This window comes from Crocuta crocuta, unplaced genomic scaffold (assembly GCF_008692635.1).
Source record: "Crocuta crocuta isolate KB4526 unplaced genomic scaffold, BGI_CrCroc_1.0 scaffold21, whole genome shotgun sequence".
In the NCBI taxonomy this organism is placed as follows: Eukaryota; Metazoa; Chordata; class Mammalia; order Carnivora; family Hyaenidae; genus Crocuta; species Crocuta crocuta.
The window spans coordinates 3515407-3540359 of record NW_027527938.1 but is presented as its reverse complement, the minus strand read 5'-3'; the positions used below and the strand labels follow the sequence as shown (position 1 = coordinate 3540359).

The 24953-nt window shown below is 38.6% G+C and overlaps 1 protein-coding gene across 1 annotated transcript in view; it reads left to right on the top strand.

Annotated features, from left to right (window-relative positions):
* Positions 1–22805, top strand: part of WDR49 (WD repeat domain 49) — a 136920-nt gene extending 114115 nt beyond the window's left edge. The window contains exons 16-18 of the mRNA XM_077752230.1: positions 1930–2039; positions 4099–4245; positions 22675–22805. Coding sequence (XP_077608356.1) covers positions 1930–2039; positions 4099–4245; positions 22675–22805 — 388 coding nt within the window. The remainder of the gene's footprint in view (positions 1–1929; positions 2040–4098; positions 4246–22674) is intronic.
* The last annotated feature ends 2148 nt before the right edge of the window (positions 22806–24953 follow it).

Here is a 24953-nt window from a genome sequence, read left to right as displayed (position 1 = left end):
TTTCCAACCCCAGATAGTGGCTAAATAATATGTTCCTATTCACGAGGGATAGCGCACTTTGATGAAGCTATTACAGCATGTTTTAGGGAAATCATGCCCCCTGCCCTTAGTCTTTTTGATGCCAAGTGTTTCCTTAAAAAAATCTATAATTTCAAATAGCTTATGTTGATACTTCACCCAGTCAAGGAAACCAAGCTTCATTCCCATTGTCATCCCCTCTTAAACATAGGCTGTCCTTGGAAAGTTGTTTCTAGAGAGTAGTATATGAAAAGGAAGGGAAAAGTAACTTTATAGGGCAGAAGCTTAGCAAACACAACTTTGGCCGGCCGATGATAAGGTTAACATCAGTCATATCAGGCTGATAGCACGTACCCTTGATAAGATGCATTGCGAGTAGATAGCACTTCGTCTCCATTGTCTTCCTCTCCACAACCCATAACTCCCATCTAACCATAGGAAACACATCAGCCAAACACAGATTAAGGGCCATTCTACAAAGAAGTCTGACAAGCCTCAAAATTATCAAGGTCATGAAAAACAAGGAAAGTCTGGGAAACTGCCATAGACCAGAGGAAGCTAAGGAGTCAGAAAGCTAAATATAATGTGGCATCGAAAAAGGACATTAGGAAAAAAGTAGGAAGATCCTAATAAATTATCGAGTTTAGTTAATAGTAACGTACCAACATTGACTTCTTAATTGTGACAAATGATAACATAAGATGTTAACAATAGGGAAGATTGGGTGAGGGATGTACCAGAACTCTGTGCTGTCTTTACAACTTTTCTGTAAGTCTAAACTTACTCTAAAATGAAAAGTTTATTTCTGGATAAAAAAATCAATATATTGCTACTTGAATCTGTATAAATAGAACGCAATATTAACTTTGAGACACATAGACTTAATTTCACTGGTATTGATATTTTAAACTCTTGTGTTTGGGAAATACAGTACAAATAGAGCAGGGGAAAAGAAAGGAAGGAAATGAACATTTATTGAATACTGTTATTTATTAGGCACATCGCTGAGCAGCCATCCATCTCCTCTCCTTTAAACCACAGTAAGAGTCTCATTGTGTAGAGCAGGAAATTGAGGCTGAGACCATAGGAAACACCTCCAGGTTCTGCAGTTAACCAGGAGGCAGCAGAATTGAAAATAAAAGCCGGGGGTTGGGTGGGCAGTAATCACGAGGGCTAACAGATGCAAGGGAAGGAGGCCGCAGGGAGAGGGTGGCTGCAGGGCTCACGGTAATTGTGCGAAAAATGGGTGTGTTTTCTGACCTGATGCCTCCAAGAGAATAATAATGATTTTTTGGCAACACAGCTTGTCGCGATCAAGGTGAAGGTCTAGATGGTGGATGCTAACTATATTTAAGACTGTTTCCTGTTTTCTGGCAGGAATTATGGACAATTATATAATGATTACACTCCCTATGTTTTACTGAGAAAAATTTTTCAATGCAGTCAAGCTAGTCTAAACTTTGCCTATAGATTCATATGACAAGCCTCAAAAATACTGAACTTTTTTTGCATTTTGGATATCATAAGTGAAGATTCAGGCCTCACATTGAGTAAGTTTTTGACACATACCACCGATTAGTCCATATAATGTATACACAGGACAAGAAGAGTGTTTTTCTGTGAAATTTTCTTCTGGATAGTTTTTTCTCTGACCTTCCAGTTGCTATGGAAATCTTTGCTTATCAAACTTCTTGGCCTCTCTAGTTCTTACCCTTTAACATCATCACCTGGCTAGCAGACATTTTATTCAAAGGTATGGCTTGATTAGTGTAAGCAAATGTCACCCCTTAGGTCCACAGTATAGAGATTATTTTTGTGTGTGTTGAAGTAAGGTATGTATTTAAAGACTGAAGGTGCCTGTTCATCATTTGTGGTTGATATTTTATTTCATCATGTATTATTTTTTTCCAGTGTCAAACCATCAGAAGTCATAAATTTAGGTATAAAATATAAGGAAAGAAATATCTTGAAGAAAAAAACACATAACCTTTACAATGGTGAAGTTATACAAAAATCATCCAGTAAGTAATCATTGTTGACATATTTTCATAGCGTTATTTTATAGATTAGTATGAATACAACAAATAGCTACTCTCTGTGCCAGGAGTGCTGGTGTTTCTTAAGAAACATGAAGGTAAAGTCCTGTGATCTCTATTTAACAAAGGAGAAAAGTAAGGCTTAGAAACATCAGAGAGACTGGCTTTTCTAAGGCTGCACAGCCTATAAATGGCTGAAGTATAAGGTCTAAGTTAGAAAACACATATAAAGTGCCCATTATAGTATCCAAAATAGAGTTGGCATGGGACATTAATTCTTTCCCATAAGTATTTAAGAGATAAAAATGAATAAAAACTATTTTTGCCCTTAGGAAGCCCAAAGCAATATAGAGCGATATTAGTTTGGTTTGGGCTCACCAGAAAAAGAATTATTTAAAAAGTAATTGAAACAAAAGAGTCGTTATCATATGGACGGGTATTACTTAGAAGTGTAATGAGAATAATTTCATAAAGCTCCATTATATGAAAACACTTTACTCATTACAAATCTTATTTCAACTTATGTCCAAGGGGTAACTGTACTTTGATTGAGTAAATACATTAATTTTAGAATTTCTACTGAAGTTTTGTTGCCAAAATGTACATTGTTATTTAATATTAAATGCATGCTTATAAACGAATCTACTTCATGGGCTTTTTGTCAGGATTACATGAGATAATATGTATAAAGCATATTATACATAGAAGAGGACCCGGCATATTATAGAAACTTTATACAGTTGTATTACTAATGTTACTCTTATTATTATTGCTATTATAACTTGGAGCATGACCTGTGGAGTGAAACATACTTGAGCTTAACTGAAGATCTGTCATTTACCAAATATGTAAATTCTAGGCAAGTTATTAAAGCATCTCGGGCTGTAATTTCCTCATCTGTCAGAAGGGTGTAATGATACTTTACAGGTTGTGAAGTTTTCTCCTTTGGTTTGACATAACATATTGATTCTTAAAGTCTCTTCCATGTCCAGCAGCATGAGCATCACCTGGAACTTACAAATGTACATTCTGGGGCCCCTCACCCCTACCATAGTAAATCAAATGGGAGTGATATACACCAGCTTTTGTTTTTTTTTAATTTTTTTAGGTTTATTTATTTATTTTGAGAGAGAGAGAGAAAGCATGAGCACGGTAGGGACAGAGAGAGATCATCACGGACCCTGACGCAGGGTTGAATCCACAAACTGTGAGAGCATGACTGGAGCAGAAATCTAGTGGGATACTTAACCTATCGAGCCACCCAAGTGTCCCTAGCAGCTTATGTTTTAATAAGACATCCAGGTGATTGTGATGCCTGGTAAAATTTGAGAACCGTTGACATAGCACATGACTTGTCCCATAGTGAGTGCTGAAAATGTATTCGTTCACGTTTCTTAGGCGCTGAACCACCATGACAGATGCACAGTTCCTACCATGGCAGTGCTAACAATCAAACAAACATAAAATCACATCTCAAGCAAAGCACTTCCCATTTATCCCATGAAGCAAAAAGAAAGCTTTCTCCCATTGTCCAAGACTTCGCTTTAAAGCGCACGAATAAGAGCTTTCCTTTCCATCGTCTGATTGTGCACATCTTAAATACAATGGCACAGCTCTGGTTTACGTGTTAGTGAAATTAAAAAGTACCTGCAATTTCAAATTTTAGATACATTGTTAAATGCCAAAAACAAGATTCCATCTCGCAAAAGATGCAGTTTTCTGGCAGATGAAAGAGAACCTGGAGCTTTTCCAAAATGGCAGAATACACGTTTTCAAGGGAAAATAGCAAAAGAGTCCAAATAACAAAAAAAGAAAACATGAAAGGGGAGCCTCGAGTTCCTTTTGGTCCCTTTGAATAAGAGGACCAGGGATTTATCACGAACAGCTGTGTTTGTAGGGACTGCTGATCACTGCAGCTGTACCAGCTGAGTAAGAGCACGGTTACATTTTAAAAAGTTAACTTGGAAATGTGCTAGCTCCTTCTGAGGAATTCATGATCCTGTACTTCTTTTCCTGCCCTCCCCTAAAACCCACCATTGTCAAGGTGCATTTAGGTCATTAAGCATCGGAGCCCTGAAGGAGCTGCCTGAAGTGAAGAAGCCAGCTTTTCTTTGGGACCCGGAGAAATACTTCAGGGAAGAGCCAAAGGAGGCGTGCTCCCAAATTCCAGAGCCTCCCTTGCTCTCTGAAAGTGAGTCCTCAGCTACCACACTCCTCCATCACCTCCTCCCCATTCAACTCAACCACTTCCAAAAACAAAGTAGGCAAGTGTGGAAGTAACATGTTTGCCTTGTAGGTTGCAGTGAAAGGAAGCGTGGTTCGACTGCTAAGATTTATAGCTCAGCGGCTGATCTGTGCTCCCAAAAAGGGCAGCCAACAAACTGGAATACATAAAAAGAGTATTTTTGTTTTGTCAGTTTTCTGAAGTCAGTATGCCATGAATATGTATTATGAGTCTGCCACGGATGAGAACCCCCTTCCCCCAAATAATCTTCATTTTCAAAACTGATACCAGAGAGAGAGAGAGAGAGAGAGAGATCCTAAGACCACTTTCGAACCGAGTCTCTGACAATCCGGTTTTGTTCTTTGCATGTGGAACACTATAAATAGAGGCTACTTAAAGTGCATTGTCTTTGAGACTTCCAGCTGCAGCGTGGGGCTAATATCATGAGAGGACAAGAAGGCTCAGCTTAGAAAATATAAGGGAGCAATCTCCGGAGATTCAGAAACAAGATGTGCAAAAGAAGCCTCTGGTTTTCAGACCGTTTACAGGCTTCTGAGCTCCTAAGGATTTGAAGAACAGTTTCGGTACAGAAATCCTCCCCACATAGAGGGGCCCTACGGGAGCAGAGCCGGCACAACCTGAATCTCAGTGAGGCACTCAGAAAGCATATGGACCCTGCAGGGAACTCATTTAAAATAATTAATGAAAAGTGCACATTTCCAATTTGTCACAGTCAAAAGATCAGAACTGTACTCAAGCCATCTGAGATCTGTAGTCTCTAAACTCTTCAAATCTTTTGAGGTTTAACATCATCCCTGAGAAATAAGAACCCTTGCAGAAGGGAGGGGTTTGTTTGTTTGTTTGTTATGTCCACGCTGGAGGAAGTTTAAGCTTCTCGCCCCTGCTTGGTTCCCTATGGAAAAGGAGAGCAGCTGGTCAACATTTTTTTTTTTTTTAATTCTACTTGTAAGCAAGGACAGCTGTCATTCCTCATTGCCATGGTTTCCAATCTAATTATTATCAGCTCCCTTTGCCTTTACTCAGTTTTTCTCTTCTAAACTTATAATCATTTATGTGGCCTCATGAGGGTCAGCTAATGGTTTCTGCTCATTTCTTTTAAAACCATGAATCCATAAACTTTAGGGCTCTAAATAGTCATTTGTGCACCTGATGGGGCTTTCAATCTATCATCCTGCTTTTATTTTCCCTCCCAGGATGATTCATCTTTTAAGAACAAATACGAGGGGGGCGCCTGGGTGGCTTAGTCAGTTGAGCGTCCGACTTTCGCTTAGGTCGTGGTCTCGCGGTTCGTGGGTTCGAGCCCCGCGTCGGGCTCTGTGCTGACTGCCAGCTCGGTGCCTGGAGTCTGTTTCGGTCTGTGACTCCCTCTCTCTCTGACCCTCCCCTGCTTATGCTGTCTCTCTCTCTCTCTCCTAGAAATAAATAAAAACATTTAAAAAAAGAAAAAAAGAATAAATACGAGGAGCACTTATCTTATCCTTCTGAGTCACAGACAGGCAAGAATCTGGGGAACAGACAGTAAGAAAAGATCCCCAGAGCCAGCAAAGCGTAAAGGCAGGAGAGACGTAGAACATGCACACAGTTAGAAACGAAGATGGAGCAAGGACTCAGGATTGAGGCGAGGGAAATGGAAGACAGGGAGGATGCAGATGCTCAGGGGCAAGAAAATGGGAGAGGGCAGCAGTGAGGGCAGCAAACACCTCTCCTCAGCTGCGTGAGCTCCTGCTCCTGTGAGGAGCCTTGAACATTCTGCAGCGGGGAGAATTCTCCTCCGGGCAGGTGGATGTATGTGTGCGGAGCAGGAAGGTAGACGGCTGGCTGGACATACCTAAAATACTCTGGTACATTTTCAAAGAAAAATTTTTTTTCTCCTGGATTTCACAGCATAATTTTTTTCCTGTAATTCCCCCCAGTTTTTTTTTTTTTTACAGATCTTTTCATCCCTCTTTCTTGTTTAATTTTCTTCTTCAGCTTTTCATCCTTTGTTCTCTTTTCAGTATTTGCCCTTATTTGCCCTACTCTGTGAGTGAAAATAGTTTTGTTTTTTGTTTTGCTTTGTTTTTTGTTTGTCTTTTTAGTTCCATCCACTAAAGGGAGAGACAGATGCAGACTTTGAGGACAACAGAATGCATGACACGTGACACCATATTCTGTGGAAGCATCAAGGGTGAAGCCAGATTATCTGTGGCTGGGGCACAGGAAGGAATGCAGAGTGGTGGTCACGTCTGAGCTGAGACTTAGGATGAGCAGGAGTCCTAAGGGTGAAGAGGCAAGTCAAGATTAAGGAAATAATGTAAGGAAATTTATCAGGGATGAAGTAAGGCAGAAGTCCACGTGATTCCAGGTTGGCTGCATTGGGTGACTTCAGATAGTGATACACTGAGTTTGACACACATGAGAGTAGAGTTGAGTTTAGAATGTGTTGAATTTGGGAGGCGCCTGAGTGGCTGAGTCGGTTAAGCATCCAACTTCAGCTCAGGTCATGATCTCACAGTTCGTGGATTTGAGTCTTATGTCAGGCTCTGTGCTGACAGCTCAGAGCCGGGAGCCTGCTTCATATTCTGTGCCTTCCTCTCTCTCCCCTCCCCCACTCATGCTCTGTCTCTGCCTCTCTCTCTCTCCCTCTCTCTCTCTCAAAAATAAATAAACATTAAAAAAAGAATGTGTTGAGTTTGAGCTACTAGTATGCTATTTAGAAATAGAGGTCTTGAAGATGATGGAGGATTGTCAAATGCTTTGTATCATATTACAGAGTCTTCAACTAGCAGATAGGGAGATGATGTTTGCTCATTTATGTGTTTAGCCTTTCCTGAGGTAGATAGTGAATGCCTTCTCTGTGCAGGCCCCTGTGCTAGAGGCTGGAGACAGAGTCAACCTGTAGAGGCCCAGCCTTCAATGATCTTGAAGACTAGTTGGCAAAATAGATAAGGAAACAAATAATTACGTTTCACACCAAGGATTGTGACAGAGATATGCACTGGCCGCAGTGAGACCACATGGAGATTCACAGAAGGGTTGGGGTTTTTTTTGTTTATTTTTGAGAAACCTGATTATGTCGAGCTGGATACTAAAAGTCAAATTGTTATTAGTCAGGTAGGGAAAAAATGGAGATGATATTTCTGGCAAAGGAGCAGCATATGCAGATGTAAGGTGGTGTGAGTAACATTGTATGCTGAGGGAGCTATACATCGTCCCAAATGGCTAGGTTCTAGAAGGGGCATGGCAAGAATTAAGGCTACATAGGTAAATGGGGGCTGGATTGTGGAGTACCTAGTATACTATGCTAAAGACCTCGGCATATATTTTGTGAGAAACGAGGACCCATTGGAATGTTTCAATTAAGTATTTTGAATTATGCCATTTTGTCTCTACTGTTAATTCTTCTGTTTTATATCTCTTTGTATTATTCTTTTAGTGATTACTCAGGAGATTGCAATCCTCTCTTCTGAATCCTTTATTCCCTCTTGTGATAGTAGGGCTTCCACCTGAAATTATTTTCCTTCAATATAAAGAATGTCCTGCAATATTTCTTATAATGTGGGTCTGCTGGGGAGTTATTTTATGTGTCTGAAAAGTGCATTTAGTTTTTTGACTTCAGAAGGATATTTTAACTGGGTTTAAAACTCTAAATATCAGTCATTTTTTTTTTCCTTTTAGCTCTTTAAAGATAGCATCCCATTGTTTCCTTGCTCCCATAATTCCTAATTAAAATGCAGTTTTTAATATGATTGTGGCTTCTTTGACTGTAATATCATTTTTTTTAACCTGGTTTCTTTAAAGATTTTTTTCTTTATCCTTAGTTTTCAGCAGTTTTATCTTGATGGATATAAATATACTTTTCTCACTATATTGCTTGGCATTGATAGGAATTCTTGAATAAATCTTTCTTCAAGCTTGGACAATTCACAGCCATTATCTTTTTGACTATTCTTTCTTTCTAATTCTTATTCTTCTGTCCTTCTGGGATTGCACTTCTGCACATGTTAGACATTCCTTATATCATAAATATTTCTTACATTTTTCTTTTCTTTCCACTTGATTTTCCTCTCTGGGCTTTATTTTTGGTACTTTTATAATAATTGTCTTTGTATTCACTAACCCTGTCTTTTGCCAGTCTGCTCTTAAACTTATGATCAAATCCCAATTTCAGATTTTTACACATATATTTCTTTAGCTCTAAAATGCCATTTGAATCTCTTTACATAGATTCAAATTCTCAATTGAAATTATTCATGTTTTCATCGATTTGTCCAAATTTTATCTCTTTTTCTTTAACATATTTATAATAGTAATTGTAAAGCCCGGGCCTGCTAACCTCAATATCTGGATGATGTTGGGGTCTGCTTCTAATGTCTATTTTTTCCTCTTGGTTATTGGTCACATTTTCCTTCTTTGCAAGTCTAGTAATTTTTTTTTATAATTTTTTAATTGTATAACAAGAATTATGTATAAAATATCTATAGAGGCTGAAATTAATGTTATTTCTCCCAGAGATAGTTGACCCTTTCCTTAATTGGGCAGAGAACATGAAGTGTACATCATGTTGATTCAATTAGGAATTGAGCTTGGTCAGTACTTGGTTACAGTAGACTTAGTCTGCTTCTGATTTCAAATGTCTGTCTGTCTTAAGCCTCTCCTTTTATTGATACATTGTCTCCTAAGTACTGCAAGATTACAGGACACATTACTCTCCTCTCCAGTCGAATCCACAGTCTCCATCACCCAGGTACTCGGAAAATAGCCTATAGGGAACACAGACAATAGTTATGGAATTTCTCTAGATTCCAAAATATCAAACCTTAAGCCACATCGTTATGAAAACTCTTCTGATTTTATTTTCCCTTAGAAAAGTACCTTTGTCTATGGCAATCCTGTTTCTTAGCAATGCCCAGATGTGATAAATCCCCAGAAAGAAGAAAACATTTGGCATCTTCGCCCATCTATGAAGGATTCTACCGCCTCTGGAATTTTAATTTGATAATCCTCCACTGCCCTCTGATAGCTTTAAAAATATTATTTCTGCGATATTACTTGCTTTTGTCATTGTATCTGGTACAATGAAAAGGATGACCTACCGCTGGCTATTAAACCTATTCAGAAAAAAGTTTCTGTTGAAATGTTTAAAAGAGGAAAGTGACATGACCAGGTACACATTTTAGAAGGCTTTCTGGAAACTGTGTAGTAGACACATTACAACAGGGCTAGAGTGAAGGCAGCATATTATAGTAGTGGGAGCTTGTCATGTATAGCCAGCTATCTGCTTAGGAATCTATACTTTGCCTTCTACTAGTTGTTTATATCTGGATAAATTACATAAGCTACCAAGTCTCAGTTTTCACATGTATAAAATGGGGCTAATCATACCTGACTTTGAAGTTGTGTGGGCTAACTTCAGCACAATGACTAGCACATACTCTGCATTCATTAAATGGTATCTGTTATTATTTTGAAGCTAAGGAGATCCTAGAAAGGAAGTAACTAATTTGAGAAATGCTAAGGAGATTGAACTTAAAGGTTCAATGATGATATGTGAACACATGAATGACTATCAGGTTTCTAGCTTGGATAACTATGTCCGAAAAGAAAGAGAGAGAGAGAGAGAGAGAGAGAGAGACACTATTATTGAGAGAGGAAATATAAGAAGAGAAGGGTTTAGAGTAGTTTTCAAAATATATTATGATGGAGGGGTTGGGGACATCAACCAAGAAAAGCTAACATGTTTCCAAGAAATGACTGTAGTAGGAGAGAAAGACAGAGAGGTAACTGAAAGCAAGTACAGGCATGTTTCAGAGTGCCTTTTAAGTTCACTGTCTTCTTCTGATTTTAATTTTTTTTTTCTGAGATAGAGAGAGAGACAGCAAGAGCAGGAGAGGCTCAGAGAGAGAGGGAGATACAGAATCTGAAACAGGCTCCAGACTCTGAGCTGGCTGTCAACACAGAGCCCCATGCTTGAACCCACAAACTGTGAGATCATGACCTGAGCTGAAGTCGGACGCTTAACCGACTGAGCCACCCAGGTGCCCCTGTCTTTTTCTGATTTTAGATATAATCATGAGTATTATAGAAAGCTGGCTAGTAGGAAGTAAAGAGAACTTGAAAGAACTCAGGAATAGCAGATTTAAGGAACAGCCACTCCACCCTCAAGCCTGAGATAGACCAAGTAAAATACCCACCCAAGCTAGGGCTGATACCTAGACCTTTTTCGAGAAGGCTTATCATATCACTGTATGGCAGGGTGGCGGAGCTGCTGCAGGTAGACGTGGCAAAAATCTCCCAGGGTGGCTCTGGGAAACCATCCACATGGAGGTGCTGCATCTCAGAACTCATTGCAAAGCACCAAAGGAGTGCAGGGGAGTCTGTTCACAGAGAGGAGTCACAGTGGTGGACCTCTGCTCACCTCTTGGGGTGTTATGGAAAGCCATCCACTGGGTGTCACTAGATGGGTGGCACTTTTCTCGGGTAACAAGGAAAGCTGCTGGTTCTGGGCTCTGGAGAAGCCATGCCTGCATCATAGGAGTCTGGAGCTGGAAAAACCACTGTGGGGCTTGATGCTGGGGAGTACTATAGGGTACTATAGGAGTCCAGTGCAGGAGAAAGTGCCCTGCAGGAGTATGGTGACAGGAGCGCCCACGCGGAAGAGAAGTCCACTTCTCCTCCAGTGTCCTGCTAGTGTCCCCTCGTCGTGGGGCACAACATCACACCAGCTGGCAAAAGAAATATTTATGGGGCTCCAGTCCATTATCACAAAGCAAGCAGTGAAGAGTGGATTTGGAGCTGAGGGCCAGTACATTGATAACTGGCATCTTATCATCTTACCTCTATTTTTGTGCTTTCTCCCCCACTCCTGGCCCTTCACATTATTTTCTATCTTTTGAAATTGCAGTCATTATTCCTATGAAGTTATAAAGTGTTAATGGCTATGGTTATCTTTTGAAAGAATTTCCATTTATAAAGGGAATAAAACTTGGGAGATTCAAAGCACTAATGGTATAAAGCCAAAATTTCAAGCATACATTTGGCTTCAAACCAAGATACTACCTCTTGTTAGCTACATGACTTTGAACAGGACAATTAAACTCTCTGCACCTTAGTTTCTTCAAATAAAAATGGGCGTATCATATTAGTTACCATCTTCCTAATGTTGCTGTGAGCATGAAGTGAAATAATTCAGGTGAGCCTTTAGCATAGAGCCTGACACCTAATGAGCATTTGATACATTTTCTTTATTGATAACATTGTATTGTTATTATTCCATTGTTATTGCACTAAACATCCCTAAATTCCTATTTTCTATACTAGGAATCAGTGGCATAGACTCTCTGGGCCCTACATGAGATGTGCCAATGTTTTTTGTTTTTGTTTTTTTAATTTTTTAAATATTTTCATTTGTTTGTGAGAGAGAGAGAGAGAGAGCATGAGCAGGGGAGGGTCAGAGAGAGAGGGAGATACAGAATCTGAAGCAGGCTCCAGGCTCTGAGCTAGCTGTCAGCACAGAGCCTGACACAGGGCTCAAACCCATGAACCATGTGATCATGAAGTTGGACACTTAACCAACTGAGCTACCCAGGTGCCCCAGAGACGTGCCCATGTTATTTAGTTGTTCGTGTTGTTAATATTTCTAGGTGTCATCTCTCTTGTTCATATGGTGTTCAAATCATATTGCCTAGGAAGCCTATTCTTATGTTGATTTCTAAAATCAACCACTTTACTATAATAGTACCTATTTTTATCACTTTCATTTAACATTGTTCTTCTCCTTTTCAGGAGGATGCTGCTGAATTTTAAAAAATGCTATAATAAAAAAGCACTTTAAAAAAATCTCAATTACCAACGTATCCCCTGTCCACAATTTCATTACAATGGTCTGTCTTAAATCTCTGTGCTGCATTTTACACACACGCACGCCATCCTCATAATTACAGTGTGTGGAAGGTTATTTGGCAATTGTATGATGAGGGGCATTTTGCCAGACTTACTATCAATATTCTAAACTACCACTTTGGAACTGGGGACAGGTTTCCAACACTTCATAATCTCCTGGTGACTTTTTAGTCTTACCTACTGGGTTTTTAATGTCCTGTTATATTCTCTTTCTTTCCCTTTCAAGTTGAAACATCTTTCATACTCTCTCTCTGGCCTCCAAGCTCTTCCCTGTGGGTTCTCTAACAGCTTGAACCCCCTCTTTGATATGCCTTATTCAAAAACCTAGAAGTGACTTGGAAATGCCTCTGGGTCAGGTTTCGCCAGTAAATTCCCTAGAACCCATTCACACTCTGTCTGTAAAATCTTTAAAATTTCCAGTGTAGAGAAGATGCTTCATTGGTGATATCTCAGGTGAATTGTTTTGTTCTTGTTATTGTTGTTGTTTTGAAAGACAAAATGAACAGGACAATTAAAGAGATGATTTTATTGCAGGCTATTGCATAGGGAGAATATTTGTCAAAGAGGAATGTCTCAAAGGAAAGGAAGGGGGTCTGAGCTGGTAGAGAGGCAGGCGGTGAATCCATGAGTCTTAGTGGACTTCTGGGGAAGGGCACAGAAGGCTTTATCTCATAGTAGGAGACCTCCTTTGCTGGTATTTGCCTCCCAAACACAGAATAGTAAAGGAATTTCTCAACTGTCTCTGCCTTCCAGGAGTACAGAGCTCAGGTAAAGTTCAATATTGTCAGTGCCTCTTCTTTTTTTCAAGAATAAGGAATATCTCTCATCATGAAACAACCCAGAGGTGATCATTAACTTCTGGGGGGGGGGGACAAAGCAGGGTCTCAAAAGTGGTCTCTCAGGGATTCTCATTGGTGGTTGTTCCTGCAAATTCACTTGAACCATATGTTGTGAGTTGGTGACAAAGGTCAGTTGTTCTGGATCCTGGAGATGCTGAGAGAAGAGCAGAGCTACTGACAGCGTAGAGTTTAGATAAGGATTTAGGCTCTCAGGTTTTAGTTCTCAGTTTTAGTCAGGTGTGAGAAGAAAGGGGAAAGTTCATTTGGAGTATTGTAGTCAGATACTAAAGGGGACTGGAAGATTTGAAAATCTGTAAGAACTGACAATTTGTGCATGTTAAGTCTCCAGTCCAATCTGTAGATAGATTCCAAAACTGATGTTTGCAAAGCAGGGGAGCAAGTCAATTAAAACTCTACCAGAGAGGGCGACTGGATGGCTCAGTCAGTTAAGCGTCCGACTCTCTTGATTCTGGCTCAGGTCATGATCTCACATGTGAGATCAAGCCCTGTACCAGGCTCTGTGCTGACAGTTTGGAGCCTGCTTGGGATTCTCTCTCACCTTCTCTCTCTGCCCCTCTCCTGCTTGTGCACATGCATACTGTTGCATGATCTCTCTCTCTCTCTCTGTCTCTCTCTCCCTCTCTCCCTCTCTCAAAATAAATAAATAAATGTGAACCAAAAAAAAAAAAAAATCCTCTACCATATGAGACAGAGTTTGTGTATACATTGGCAGAGTAACCTGCATTTCACAAAGAGGGGCAAAATAGCTCAACAATGGTGAACTCAGCAGCCAGACTCTGATAGCTCAGAAGGATGTAGTAGAGGCAATGCATCGTTTTCCATTGCAACACAAAATTCTCTGCATAGTTCATAAACTACAGGGTGAAAATACACACATACACTTTTAGTAAAATCTAATTTACTGTATTTTTGCTTTAGAATATAGTCTTTTAAAACATTTTTTAAATGTTTATTTATTTTTGAGAGAGAGAGAGAGAGCATGAGTAGGGTAGGGACAGAGAGAGAAACAGGCACAGAATCTGAAGCAGGCTCCAGGCTCTGAGTTGTCAACCCAGCACCCGATGTGGGGCTGAAACTCATAAGCCATGAGATATTGACCTGAGCTGAAGTTGGATGCTTAACTGAGCCACCAAGGCGCCCTATACCATCTTAAGTCTAGTACCAATAAAGAAAGAAAATCACTGATATTGTGGAAAAGTTCTCACTGGAACAAATAATTAAAATACAAAAAGAAAGCATGTATAGATATATTTACTTCAAGTAAGAAATGAGAAACTGTTACATATGATCACTTCAGGAAATTTTAAATAACTAAAGAATGGGTGCAAAACAGGCATCTTAGAAATGGAATTCCTTCCTATCATTTTATATCTTTATGTGATAACACTAAATCATCTTGAAAGTCAAACACACACACACACACACACACACACACACACACCAAAATTTGGGTCCTAGAAGAGAGATATCTTTAATACGTGAAAAACATCTTTTAAAAGGTTCAACAGATGCTCTGCATACATCATCAGGGAAATACAAAGTCAAACAAAATGAGATATCACTGCTCACCTATTAGAATGGCCCAAATCTAGAACACTGACAACACCAAATGCTGACAAGGACATGGACCCACAGGAACCTTCATTCATTGCTGGTGGGAATGCAAAATGGTACAACTCTTTTGGAAGATAGTTGGCAGTTTCTTACCAAAGGAAGCATTCTCTTACCATATAATCCAACAACCGTACTCCTCAGTGTTTAACCAAGAGAGTTGAAAACATACACACACAAAAGCCTGCCCATGGGTGTTTGAAGCAACTTTATTCACAATTGCCCAAACTTGGAAGCAATTAAGGTGTTTTTAAATAAGTGAGTGTATAAATAAATTGTGGNCTCCTCAGTGTTTAACCAAGAGAGTTGAAAACATACACACACAAAAGCCTGCCCATGGGTGTTTGAAGCAACTTTATTCACAATTGCCCAAACTTGGAAGCAATTAAGATGTTTTTCAGTAAGTGAGTTATAAATAAATTGTGCTACATCCAGATAATCGAATATTATTCAGCACTAAAAAGAAATGAGCTATTAAGCCATGAAAAGATATGGAGGAATCTTAAATGAATGTTACTAAGCGAAAGAAGCCAATCTGAAAAGGTACACATGGATGATTGCAACTACATGACATAGGTAAAACTATGGTAAAAAGCTGGGTGGTTGCCAGAGAAGGGGAGATGAGATGAATAGGAGCAGAGGATTTTCCGGGGCACTGAAAATACTCTGTATGACATTACAGTGAGGGATATAAGTCATCACTCTTTTCTCCAAACCTATAAAATGTACACAACCAGTAGTGAACCAGTAGGTAAACTATGTACTTTCGGTGATTATGACAAGCCAATGTAGATTCATCCTCGGGGAAAAAAAATGTACCATTCTGGTGAATGATGTCGATAAAGGGGGAGACTATTCATGTATGGAAGCAGGGGATTATGGGAAATCTTTGTACCTTCTTTTCATTTTTGTTTTTAACCTAAAACTGCTCTTAAAAAATTGAGTCTTTATCCTGTGTAAACTAAAAGGCAAATAAATTAAAATCTGAAATTTAAAAAAATTGAATCTTAGAAAAAGTTCAACAGGTCCTGAACCACAATCACTTAAGAATTAATATGAAGACTGTTAAAGCATTTTGACCAATCCTCACCACCTTGCCAACAACCTTTTGCTTTGCTACCAGAGTGTTATTCAATGATGGCTGAAATTGAATGACAACTTGGCTGTACTGATCGAGAGTCCATATGCAGGAATTAGAAACTTGGTCAGTGGATAATAGCATGGGCACCACCTGGGATCATGCTAGAAATGTAGCATCACAGACCCCAGCTCAGCTCTATTGAATCAGAATCTGTGTTTTAACAAGATTTCTAGGTGATTCTCACACACATCAAAGTTTGAGAAGCAGTTATCTAGAGGTCTTAGAATAGGATGGAGGATCTGAATTAGAAGGTTTTCAGAATCCTGTGTATTCATCAACAGACAACAGCTGGTAATTGCAGTGCTATATTTAGATCGTCATCAAGTCCTTTCTTGCCAGGACGCCTTTGTGAGCTTTGCCATTATTGTTTGTCTGATATGGTTGGTTGCCAGTCAGGGGACAAGGGAAGGATCAGATGATAAAAGATTAACTTTGCTTTATGAAGTTCACTGAATCATTTCATTTTAGTGAAAATGCTTTAATAGCTTCATGACTATCACATCTTTCATTTTCATTACTTTAAAAACACCTTTTGGGTATCATTATAACAAACCTTGTTGAGCAGCTACCTATAAAATGAAAGTATAAATGTTGTATTTTCCCAGGTATGAAATGCTAAGTGTAAATGGTTACCCATAACACTAGATATTGATTTTTAAGAGCAGGGGCTGTGGTAACTAGATGGATACATTGGTACGTGACATGGAGAACCACCTTTCTCAGGTCCCTAGAATGCAAGAATTCCGAAGTTTGAGAAGTGGGCCCACCCCTTTGCATTTCTGGAGGTATCTTCATTTGTTCATTTACTTAAAAAATTTATATATATATAGGAATATTTTCCATATACCAGACACCATGCTGGGTGCTATGAGTATATGAGGTATAAAGGCAGATGAGTTCTTTGCTTTTGTTGACGTTACCACCTAGGGGAGAGACAGACAATAAATAAGTAAATACAAGAATATAAGATTGGATAGTGATATTGGTAAGAGGTATGAAGAAAGTAAAACAGGATAATGTGATAAGACATGACTAGGGGGCATCAGCAAAGGTACCTCTGATTTTTTAGCTGAATCCTGAAAGAAAGCACTCCCACTAAATATTAGGTAGAGAATTTTCCAAGGAAAGGGTCCAGAAGTGTAAAGCTACTGAGTTGGGAACAAGGTTGTTATGTTCTCGGGGGCAGAAAGAAAGTCACTGTTGCTGAGGTAGTGTGAGAGAGATCGAGACTGCTACTAGATGAGATTGAAGAGGGATAGGGATCAGGTCATATGGGGCCATGTAGCCTGCACAAGGAATTTGGATTTAAGTGTGAAGGGAGATCTTTAGAGGCTAATATACATCGACTGTTACTAGCCCTTCTAAACAAACTACTCTCCAAGATTCTAAATAATTTGTTGAGGGCAAGAAGTTGGAGACTTGAGGTCCCATATAATAATGCCTATGTGGGATATTGAGAGTGCTTTAAGATCAGCTGTATATTTGAATGAACGTATTTTCCTTACATAGAATATGCCGACAGACTCTAGTCACAAACCACCAGAATGCTGACAAACCAGTCTGTTTGTCTCAATAAGAACACTTCACCCTTCACAGTTGTCCTACAAGGAACGATGTACTTTATGGCAAGTATATCAGTCAGGGTTCATTCAGGGAAGCAGACCAGCAGGACCATATACTGAAATTTATCAGAAGGAATTGGTTTATGAGATTGTGGGGGCTGATATGGATTATCTGAACAAATCCAAAATGAGTAGAGCTGAGTCAGAAAGGGAAGATCACGGGCAGAGTGGGCACAGGCTAAAGCTGTTGTCCACAGGCAGCCAGGAAAGAAGAGAATGAAACTCCATGGACACAGGAAGAAACTCTTGCCCAGTGGTAGAATATTATCCCTGTCTTTGGGGAGCCTCAGCCTCGCTTTTAAGCTCTTCCAACTGATTAAATCTGGCTCACCCAGATTATCCGGGATAATCTCTTTTACTTAAAGTCCATTGATTAGGGACTTTAATTATATCTGCAAAATCCCTTCAGAGAAACACCTAGATTAATGTTTGATTGAATAACTGGGAGCTTTAGCCTTGCCAGTTAAATACTTCAGGAAAACAAGTTATCACAGCAAGGTTAAAGATATTCTTTTATAATCTTAAGTTCGATAAATGGTTAATGGTCTCAGATATATCACACAATCCATTGCAGACCCACTCATATCATCATATGAAAACATTATGCCATTAACCTAGCAGATGTTGTTACTTTGATTAGTAAGATGAATTGATTACCATTATCTACTTAGAAGGTGTTAGGTTAATTACACCATTTTTGCCAAATCAAGAGTTTGCCGGTGAAGCCAAGAAGGTTTAATTGGCCTCATCTACAAAGACCCTTGTGAGTATTAGTAGTTGTTGGAAGTTTTATTGTTTCTGGATGTAGGAAGACCCACTCGCAAGCAGGAATCATTTCCGGGTATCATCTGCTTTTTAACTAAAAAATAAAAGACTAACTAGGGCAACATTTTCTCTCAAAGCCTTATCAGTTAGTTATTGGTATAACTCTCCTAAAACCCAGTCAGTTATGATGAAAATTCCTCATCAAGTTGAGAGACACATCTCAATGAAATGGCAAGATTCTCTTTCAAAAGGAACTTTCTGGCTTTCCTGGTGGATTTCAGGAGAACTCTAAGGCACTGAAAATGTCTCCTGATTCTCAAATGCTAATCCTCAGGCATACAGGGCAGAATCAACTGCTAATGTACAGAAATCCATATATCTTATATTGCTGGCATTAGACAAATGGAAAGTATTTTCATTGGTAGCTTTGCTTAAGAGGTAGCTCCAGGCTTATTCATATTTGTGCTATTGCTAAAAAACAAAATATACACAATCAAATATTAGAACTTAGGAAAAATTATTCAGTGAGAACTCTCCCTCCCCTCTATGACACTGGTTTGTTCAATTCCCAGTATCACTTATTTCTGGAGTCACTAATATGAGTTTCAGTGTATCTTTGAGGGCTTCTGTATGCATGGGTGATTTTAGATTTTGACCTCTGCTTTCTCTGGGTTTTGATTTACCTGGAATACTTTTCCAATCCTTCTATTTAAAAATTTCGAAGTCACTTCATTTTAGATGTGTGTTGGGTTTTGCTTTTGATCCAATTAAAAAATCATTTTTTTGATCATGAAATTGAGCACATTTAAGTTTGTCAACATATATAAAAATATACATTATGTATTATAAATATTTTGGTTTTGTATTTCTCATGTTCTTTTTCATCATTTATTGGTTATACACGTTTTAACATTTTCACTGGATCTGTAATTTTTTCTTTGTTTTTATTTGGGGGGTATTATATATTTGTTCTAGTGGTACTTTTATATTCATAGATTTATATAACTCTCCTAGCCCTTCAGTTTTCTAGGTCGACAGTATCCATGTCAACTGATGATAAAATGAGCGTGTTTCTTCATTCCCCTCTTTCTCTTTTGCTACCTAATTTATTCAACGATATGATCTTTGTTTGTGTTTATTTTATTTTGTTAGATTCACTTATACTGCTATTCCTTGACTTTTTGGCTTTAGTCCTTTGTCTCTTAGCTGTTGCTGATTTATCATGAGGGAAGCTTCTTCTCCCTAATCCTTCCAGTTTCTGTTAATTGTATCATTTCAATATTGTCAGGAATGTGGCATTTATCGTCTATTTTGTTATCCTACATTTCATCTTATTTTAATCTCACTTCTACGTTTAAAAATATAGTGCTCACCACTATGTCTTTTTCTAAATTTTCTTCAGTCATTCATCAGTTTATTTTGTAGTAGTTTTCTCGAAAAGTTCTCTTAGAAACAATAGTCCCTGAATTCCCTGCATGTTGAAACATATATTTTTAGATTTGAGGCTCAGCTTGAATGTATATAATATCCACACTTCACATGTTCTTTCCTTGATTTTCTTGTTGGTATTGCTCTACAGTCTTCTGGTATTGATCGTTGCTGTGAAGATATCTAATGCAAGATATGCATTTCTCTCCTTTTAAGCGACTTGATCATTTTGTCTGGCTGCCAAATGATTCTCTTTAACGTCTAATAATTTGACTAAGATGTGCTTCAGTTTGATTCTGTTATTCCTGGTGCCATAGTACATCCTTCTTGTGCATGTCCAATTGTCTCTAAGGAAAACTTTACACATAATACCTTCAAATATTTGTTCCACTTTTGTGTGTGTTCTTAAAGGCTCATCTGATTGTTGTTTTGGCTGAATCTATTTCTTTTTCAGTGTCACTTTCCTCTCTCATTTCTTTTCATTTTCACCTTAGTATGTTTGTTTTTTTCAATTTGCAAACTCTGTTTCCCAGTATGTTACCACACAGTTTATTCTCACTTGTATGACTTTTTTTTTTTTTTAATTTCTAGGAGAGAGAGAGAGAGAGAGCGTGAGCAGGGGAGGGTCAGAGAGAGAGGGAGTCACAGACTGAAACAGGCTCCAGGCTCTGAGCTGGCAGTCAGCACAGAGCCCGACACGGGGCTCGAACCCACGAACCGCGAGATCATGACCTAAGTGAAAGTCGGACGCTTAACCGACTAAGCCACCCAGGCGCCCCACTTGTATGACTTTTCTTGAGCTCTGCCAGATTGCTTTCCTCACTTCCTGTTGTGCCTTTTCCATTTCCGGCACTCTTTCACTTCTGCACTGTGATATTCCTTTACAGAATTAAGTGCTTTTGAGAGTTTTAAAAATTGAATTGTCACAAAGCCCTAAGTAACAATATCTATCTGGCCAATGCCAATATATTTCTGGTAGTAGTTCATGTATTGATTTGTTCTTCTGCTCTTTGAAAATATTTTTAATGTTTTTATTTATTTTTGAGAGAGAGAGTGCAGGCAGAAGGGGGACAGAGAGAGAAGTAGACACAGAATTCGAAGCAGGCTCCAGGCTCTGAGCTGTCAGCACAGAGCCCAACCTGGAGCTCAAACTCATGAACTGTGAGATCATGACCAGAGTCGAATTCAGACACTCAACAGACTCAGCAACCCAAGCATTTCCTCTTCCGCCCTTTTTAAAGTTTGTTATGTTTGTTTCTAATTTTGCTCACAGTACTTTGTGTCTACAGTATGACTTTTAAAAAAATTTCCTTTCTTAATTATTTAGTTTTAATGAGTTGGATTGTTTTAGACTTGAAATTTGTAGTAGGTCCCTAGGTGAGAGTTTGTGGTGTGGGATTGGAGTGGCCTTCAGTTTTACAACCTACAGAGGCAAACTACTTTTAGCAAAAAATGGCTTAAGAGCATGAGTTTTCATGTAGCCCTGCTTCATCTGTTTCCCTGAACCAAACAAGATGTTGTGGAGGGCTTTTGCTTCCAGACTTGTTCACCTCTGTTTACATTCATAGACACAAATGAAAGATAAGCATTTGGGCTGCAGGTGAGCCCCTCACCTTTAGTGAGTGTCTTTTTGCTTGAACTTTCTGAGATGCTGTTGCTGCTGGACTTCTTAGACTTTCGGACCCATCACCTTATCTTGTGTAACAACTCTTTGTCTGCCCTTCTTCATGTTTTGCAGACTGCAGATTACCTTTGTCTTTGGGTTTAACTCACATGGAGTTTGTTTATCAAATTGTTTATTTTTTCATGTTTCCTGGTTGCTATTGTATAATATCCAAGAGAAAATGGTGAGAGATATTGACTTATACAGTCATGTTTATATGGGAAGTGGAGAGGTGTTTGGATTCCCCTTCCCCAGTCCAGGTATATAAAGATGGCAGTATACTGTGAAGTTGTTCAATGTTTGTGTCATTTATTTCATATTCCTCAGTACTGGCATTTAAAGTATTCCTTTGTCCCGCTCCAACCTCAGTCTCTCTATATTTTGAACTTTGGTCATATTGTACTAAATTATTCAGAATTACCTGAACAGGCTCTTGTTTTTCCACACTTTTGTTTGCTTCGTTCCCTCTAGTTGACATTTCCTTTCCCCCTTGCTAACCCTTCCTCACCTCCGTGGTCCTTCTTATCAATTAAAATCCTATCTGGACTTCAAAATCTACCTCAAATAGTGTCTAATTCTTTAAGCTTTTCCTCTGATCTCTCTATATCGTTATAATCTCTTTATATTTTTAACCACAATTTCTGTTGCTCCTATTTTCTCAGCACTGTGTCTTATCGTACTTGGTATTTTTGATTATTTGGGCATGGCCCCTACTTTCTACCAGTTGGAAGAAAGCCTGCAACTTAGTCATATTTGTGCCTCATTTATGTCAAGCATAGAACATTGTGCATAATATACACTCAGTAAACATTTGTTGAAATGATAAAATTAAGCAAAAGGCCAAAATTATTTTCTTGAATGCGTGGCACAATTTCCTCCTACATCTCACTGATACATAATACAGCCACTCATGGGGATAATTTGGCTCTTTTTTTCGGACGCCACAGATCCCTGCAGATCAAAGTATCTTCTAAGGACGTGATTGCAGAAGAGATTGTTTAGTGATGCAGACAGTCAAACTGTGTTTTGATTATTTTAATTGTCTTATTTCAATACAGAATAATTTGTTCTTGGCTTATTATGAGGCTTGATAGCTGTTAAGTAGATTAAAAACCAAAAATGGAAAACACAAACTTCTTTAGTCTTCTACAGTGAAGTGGTAGATCTCTATCATGGTATAAATACATTAATAGAACAAACTCTGTTAAAATTTAGCTTTTTAATTTAAATCGAAGTCAAAGGAATAGCAAGAATTTAAGAGAAAATTCCCCCAGATACACTCTTAGGTTTAGAAACACACAAATTTTCAGATGAATTGAAATGGGAATTTTCTCCCCATTATTTCATTTAATTGGGTCTCTTACCAAGTATAATTTACATGTCATTTTCTTCATCATTTTGTAGCTTTGAAAGCTGTATTTGATGAGAAAAATCTGTTCCCCAAAGAAATTCTGGAACGTGAACGAAGAGCCAAGCAATTATATCAAGAAACAAGTAGTGAAGTGAAGATTAAAAGAAATAAGAAGCAATTATAATTGAAACAAAAATAAATATTTCATTGTCACATAAAGTATGAATATAAAATGCAGATGAGGAATCAAGAATTCTGCACCATTCCTTAACTTTATATATATTTTTTAATTTTTTAAATGTTTATTTATTTTTGAGAGAGAAATTAACAGAGTGGGAGCAGGGAAAGGACACAGAAAGAGGGAAGCACAGAACCTGAGAGGGGGCTTCAACTCAAACTGTGACACCATGAGTCACATGTTCAACCAACCAAGCCACCCAGGCACCCCTCTTTGACTTTGTATTCAAATATCAGGAAGTTTTGTTTTCAGACAATGTCTTAGTGCTGCTTTTATCCATCACTTTTCACTTTCTGTGGATCCTTAATAACAGATAGATTGGGCTAAAGAGGGGCCGATAGTAACTTGTATCATGTATTCCCACGTGGTTTCATAGAAAAATGTACTTTTTCAGAGCAATGTATTGTCACCAGTTGCCCTTCTGGTTGCTTCTACAGGGAAGTATTTTTGATCAATTACTATTATAAAACCTGCCTGGAAGTTAAATATGAAAAGTACTAACAGTGAATATCTACAAACTTAACTAAGAAAGCCACTTCCACTTACTTACATACTATCTAGTTTTTTGAAAATGATTCTGACAGGGGTGCCTGGGTGGCTCAGTTGGTTAAGCGCTGACTACAGCTCAGGTCATGATCTCGCAGTCTGTGAGTTCAAGCCCTGCATCAGGCTCTGTGCTGACAGTTCAGAGCCTGGAGCCTGCTTCGGATTCTGTGTTTCCCTCTCTCTGCTCCTCCCACACTCATGCTTTGTCTCTCTCTTGCTCAAAAATAATAAACATTAAAAAAAAGAAAGAAAATGATTCTGATAATAAGTCAGACCATGTCATTGCAGCTATTCCTATTAATTCTTACAGACTTTTATATTCATTCTTCTGTGTACCTATTGAGAAATTACTGCATATGTTCTACTTCTGTGTTTTGCTTTACCACATTCTTGAAGAGAATAGCACAACCAAACAGGTAAAAGTCTCAGGAAAAGAAAACTGAAGAGACTGGAGCTATATATAGGACTCACCCTATCTAGAAGCTCAAGGAGGAAATATTTGGTTCTGAAACACAATGCCTCACTGTTTTGATCCATTTTTCTTTATAAATGTCATCATCTACCAGGTCACCAATATTTTTATGCTTTATTTATTGTGTTCTGTAGGAGTAATTAATAAATGCATTCATACAACTTTAGGTATTTACTATGCATTTGCATTTTAAAGAGTATTTGCAAAAACATTTGTATTTTTAAGAAGAATTTTGCACTAACACACAAGTAAAGGAAATAGTTAACAATATATTAGGAGCCTTCTCTGTTCAGTACTGCAAAATTTCACTGTGCTTAAGCCTCATGGTAATCATATATCTTTTATAAGGTTAAAAGCTGAGATTTGGATTTGTTAGAAGAATGCCCAATTATCTATGGCAGAGTTGAGATTAGAGCCTGCGTCTGTTTTACTCCAAAGAGCATGGTTTTGCACTTTGACTTTCTGTTCACTCTCTTCGTATTAGTATAAAGGCAGTGGACTGAACTCATACAATGGAGTTTCCAGACTCAATGGAGCAAATGTTTTAGCTGGTGAGGAGAGAGGCAGAGGAAAGGTTTTCAGAAGACACTGCTTATTCCATCTATATTTAAGTGCATTCCCATCAGGCACTGTGACCCCTATGTATAGCTTTTCCCTCTCCTTGAATAACAATCACATATAGAAAGATTTAAGAGAAATATATATTTGAATGTAACAATCCACAAAGGTTGGTGAATGTTATCTGAGTGACAAAGGCTTTGGAAACCCTGTTCCAGGGAAGCAGGTAGAGAAACGGGGATGTCTGGGATAAGAAAGAGAATTCATGGGAGATATAACCTATTCTCAAATATTTCAAAGCTGCAGTGAGGAAAAAGAGTTGAAGTAGAACCAATGGACGCAATTTTAAGAAGGCAGAGTCTAGAAATGCTTCCTCATACCTGCTGAAACAAGAAGGGATTTCTTGTCTTCCCTGTCCTTCCCATCTTGGTGCAGAGGAGTGGGTCGCAAGCCTCCTGATGGCTATGAAAGGGAGAGGAAGAGCTGAGAGAAGTTGTATACTCACTGGATGCAAGAGT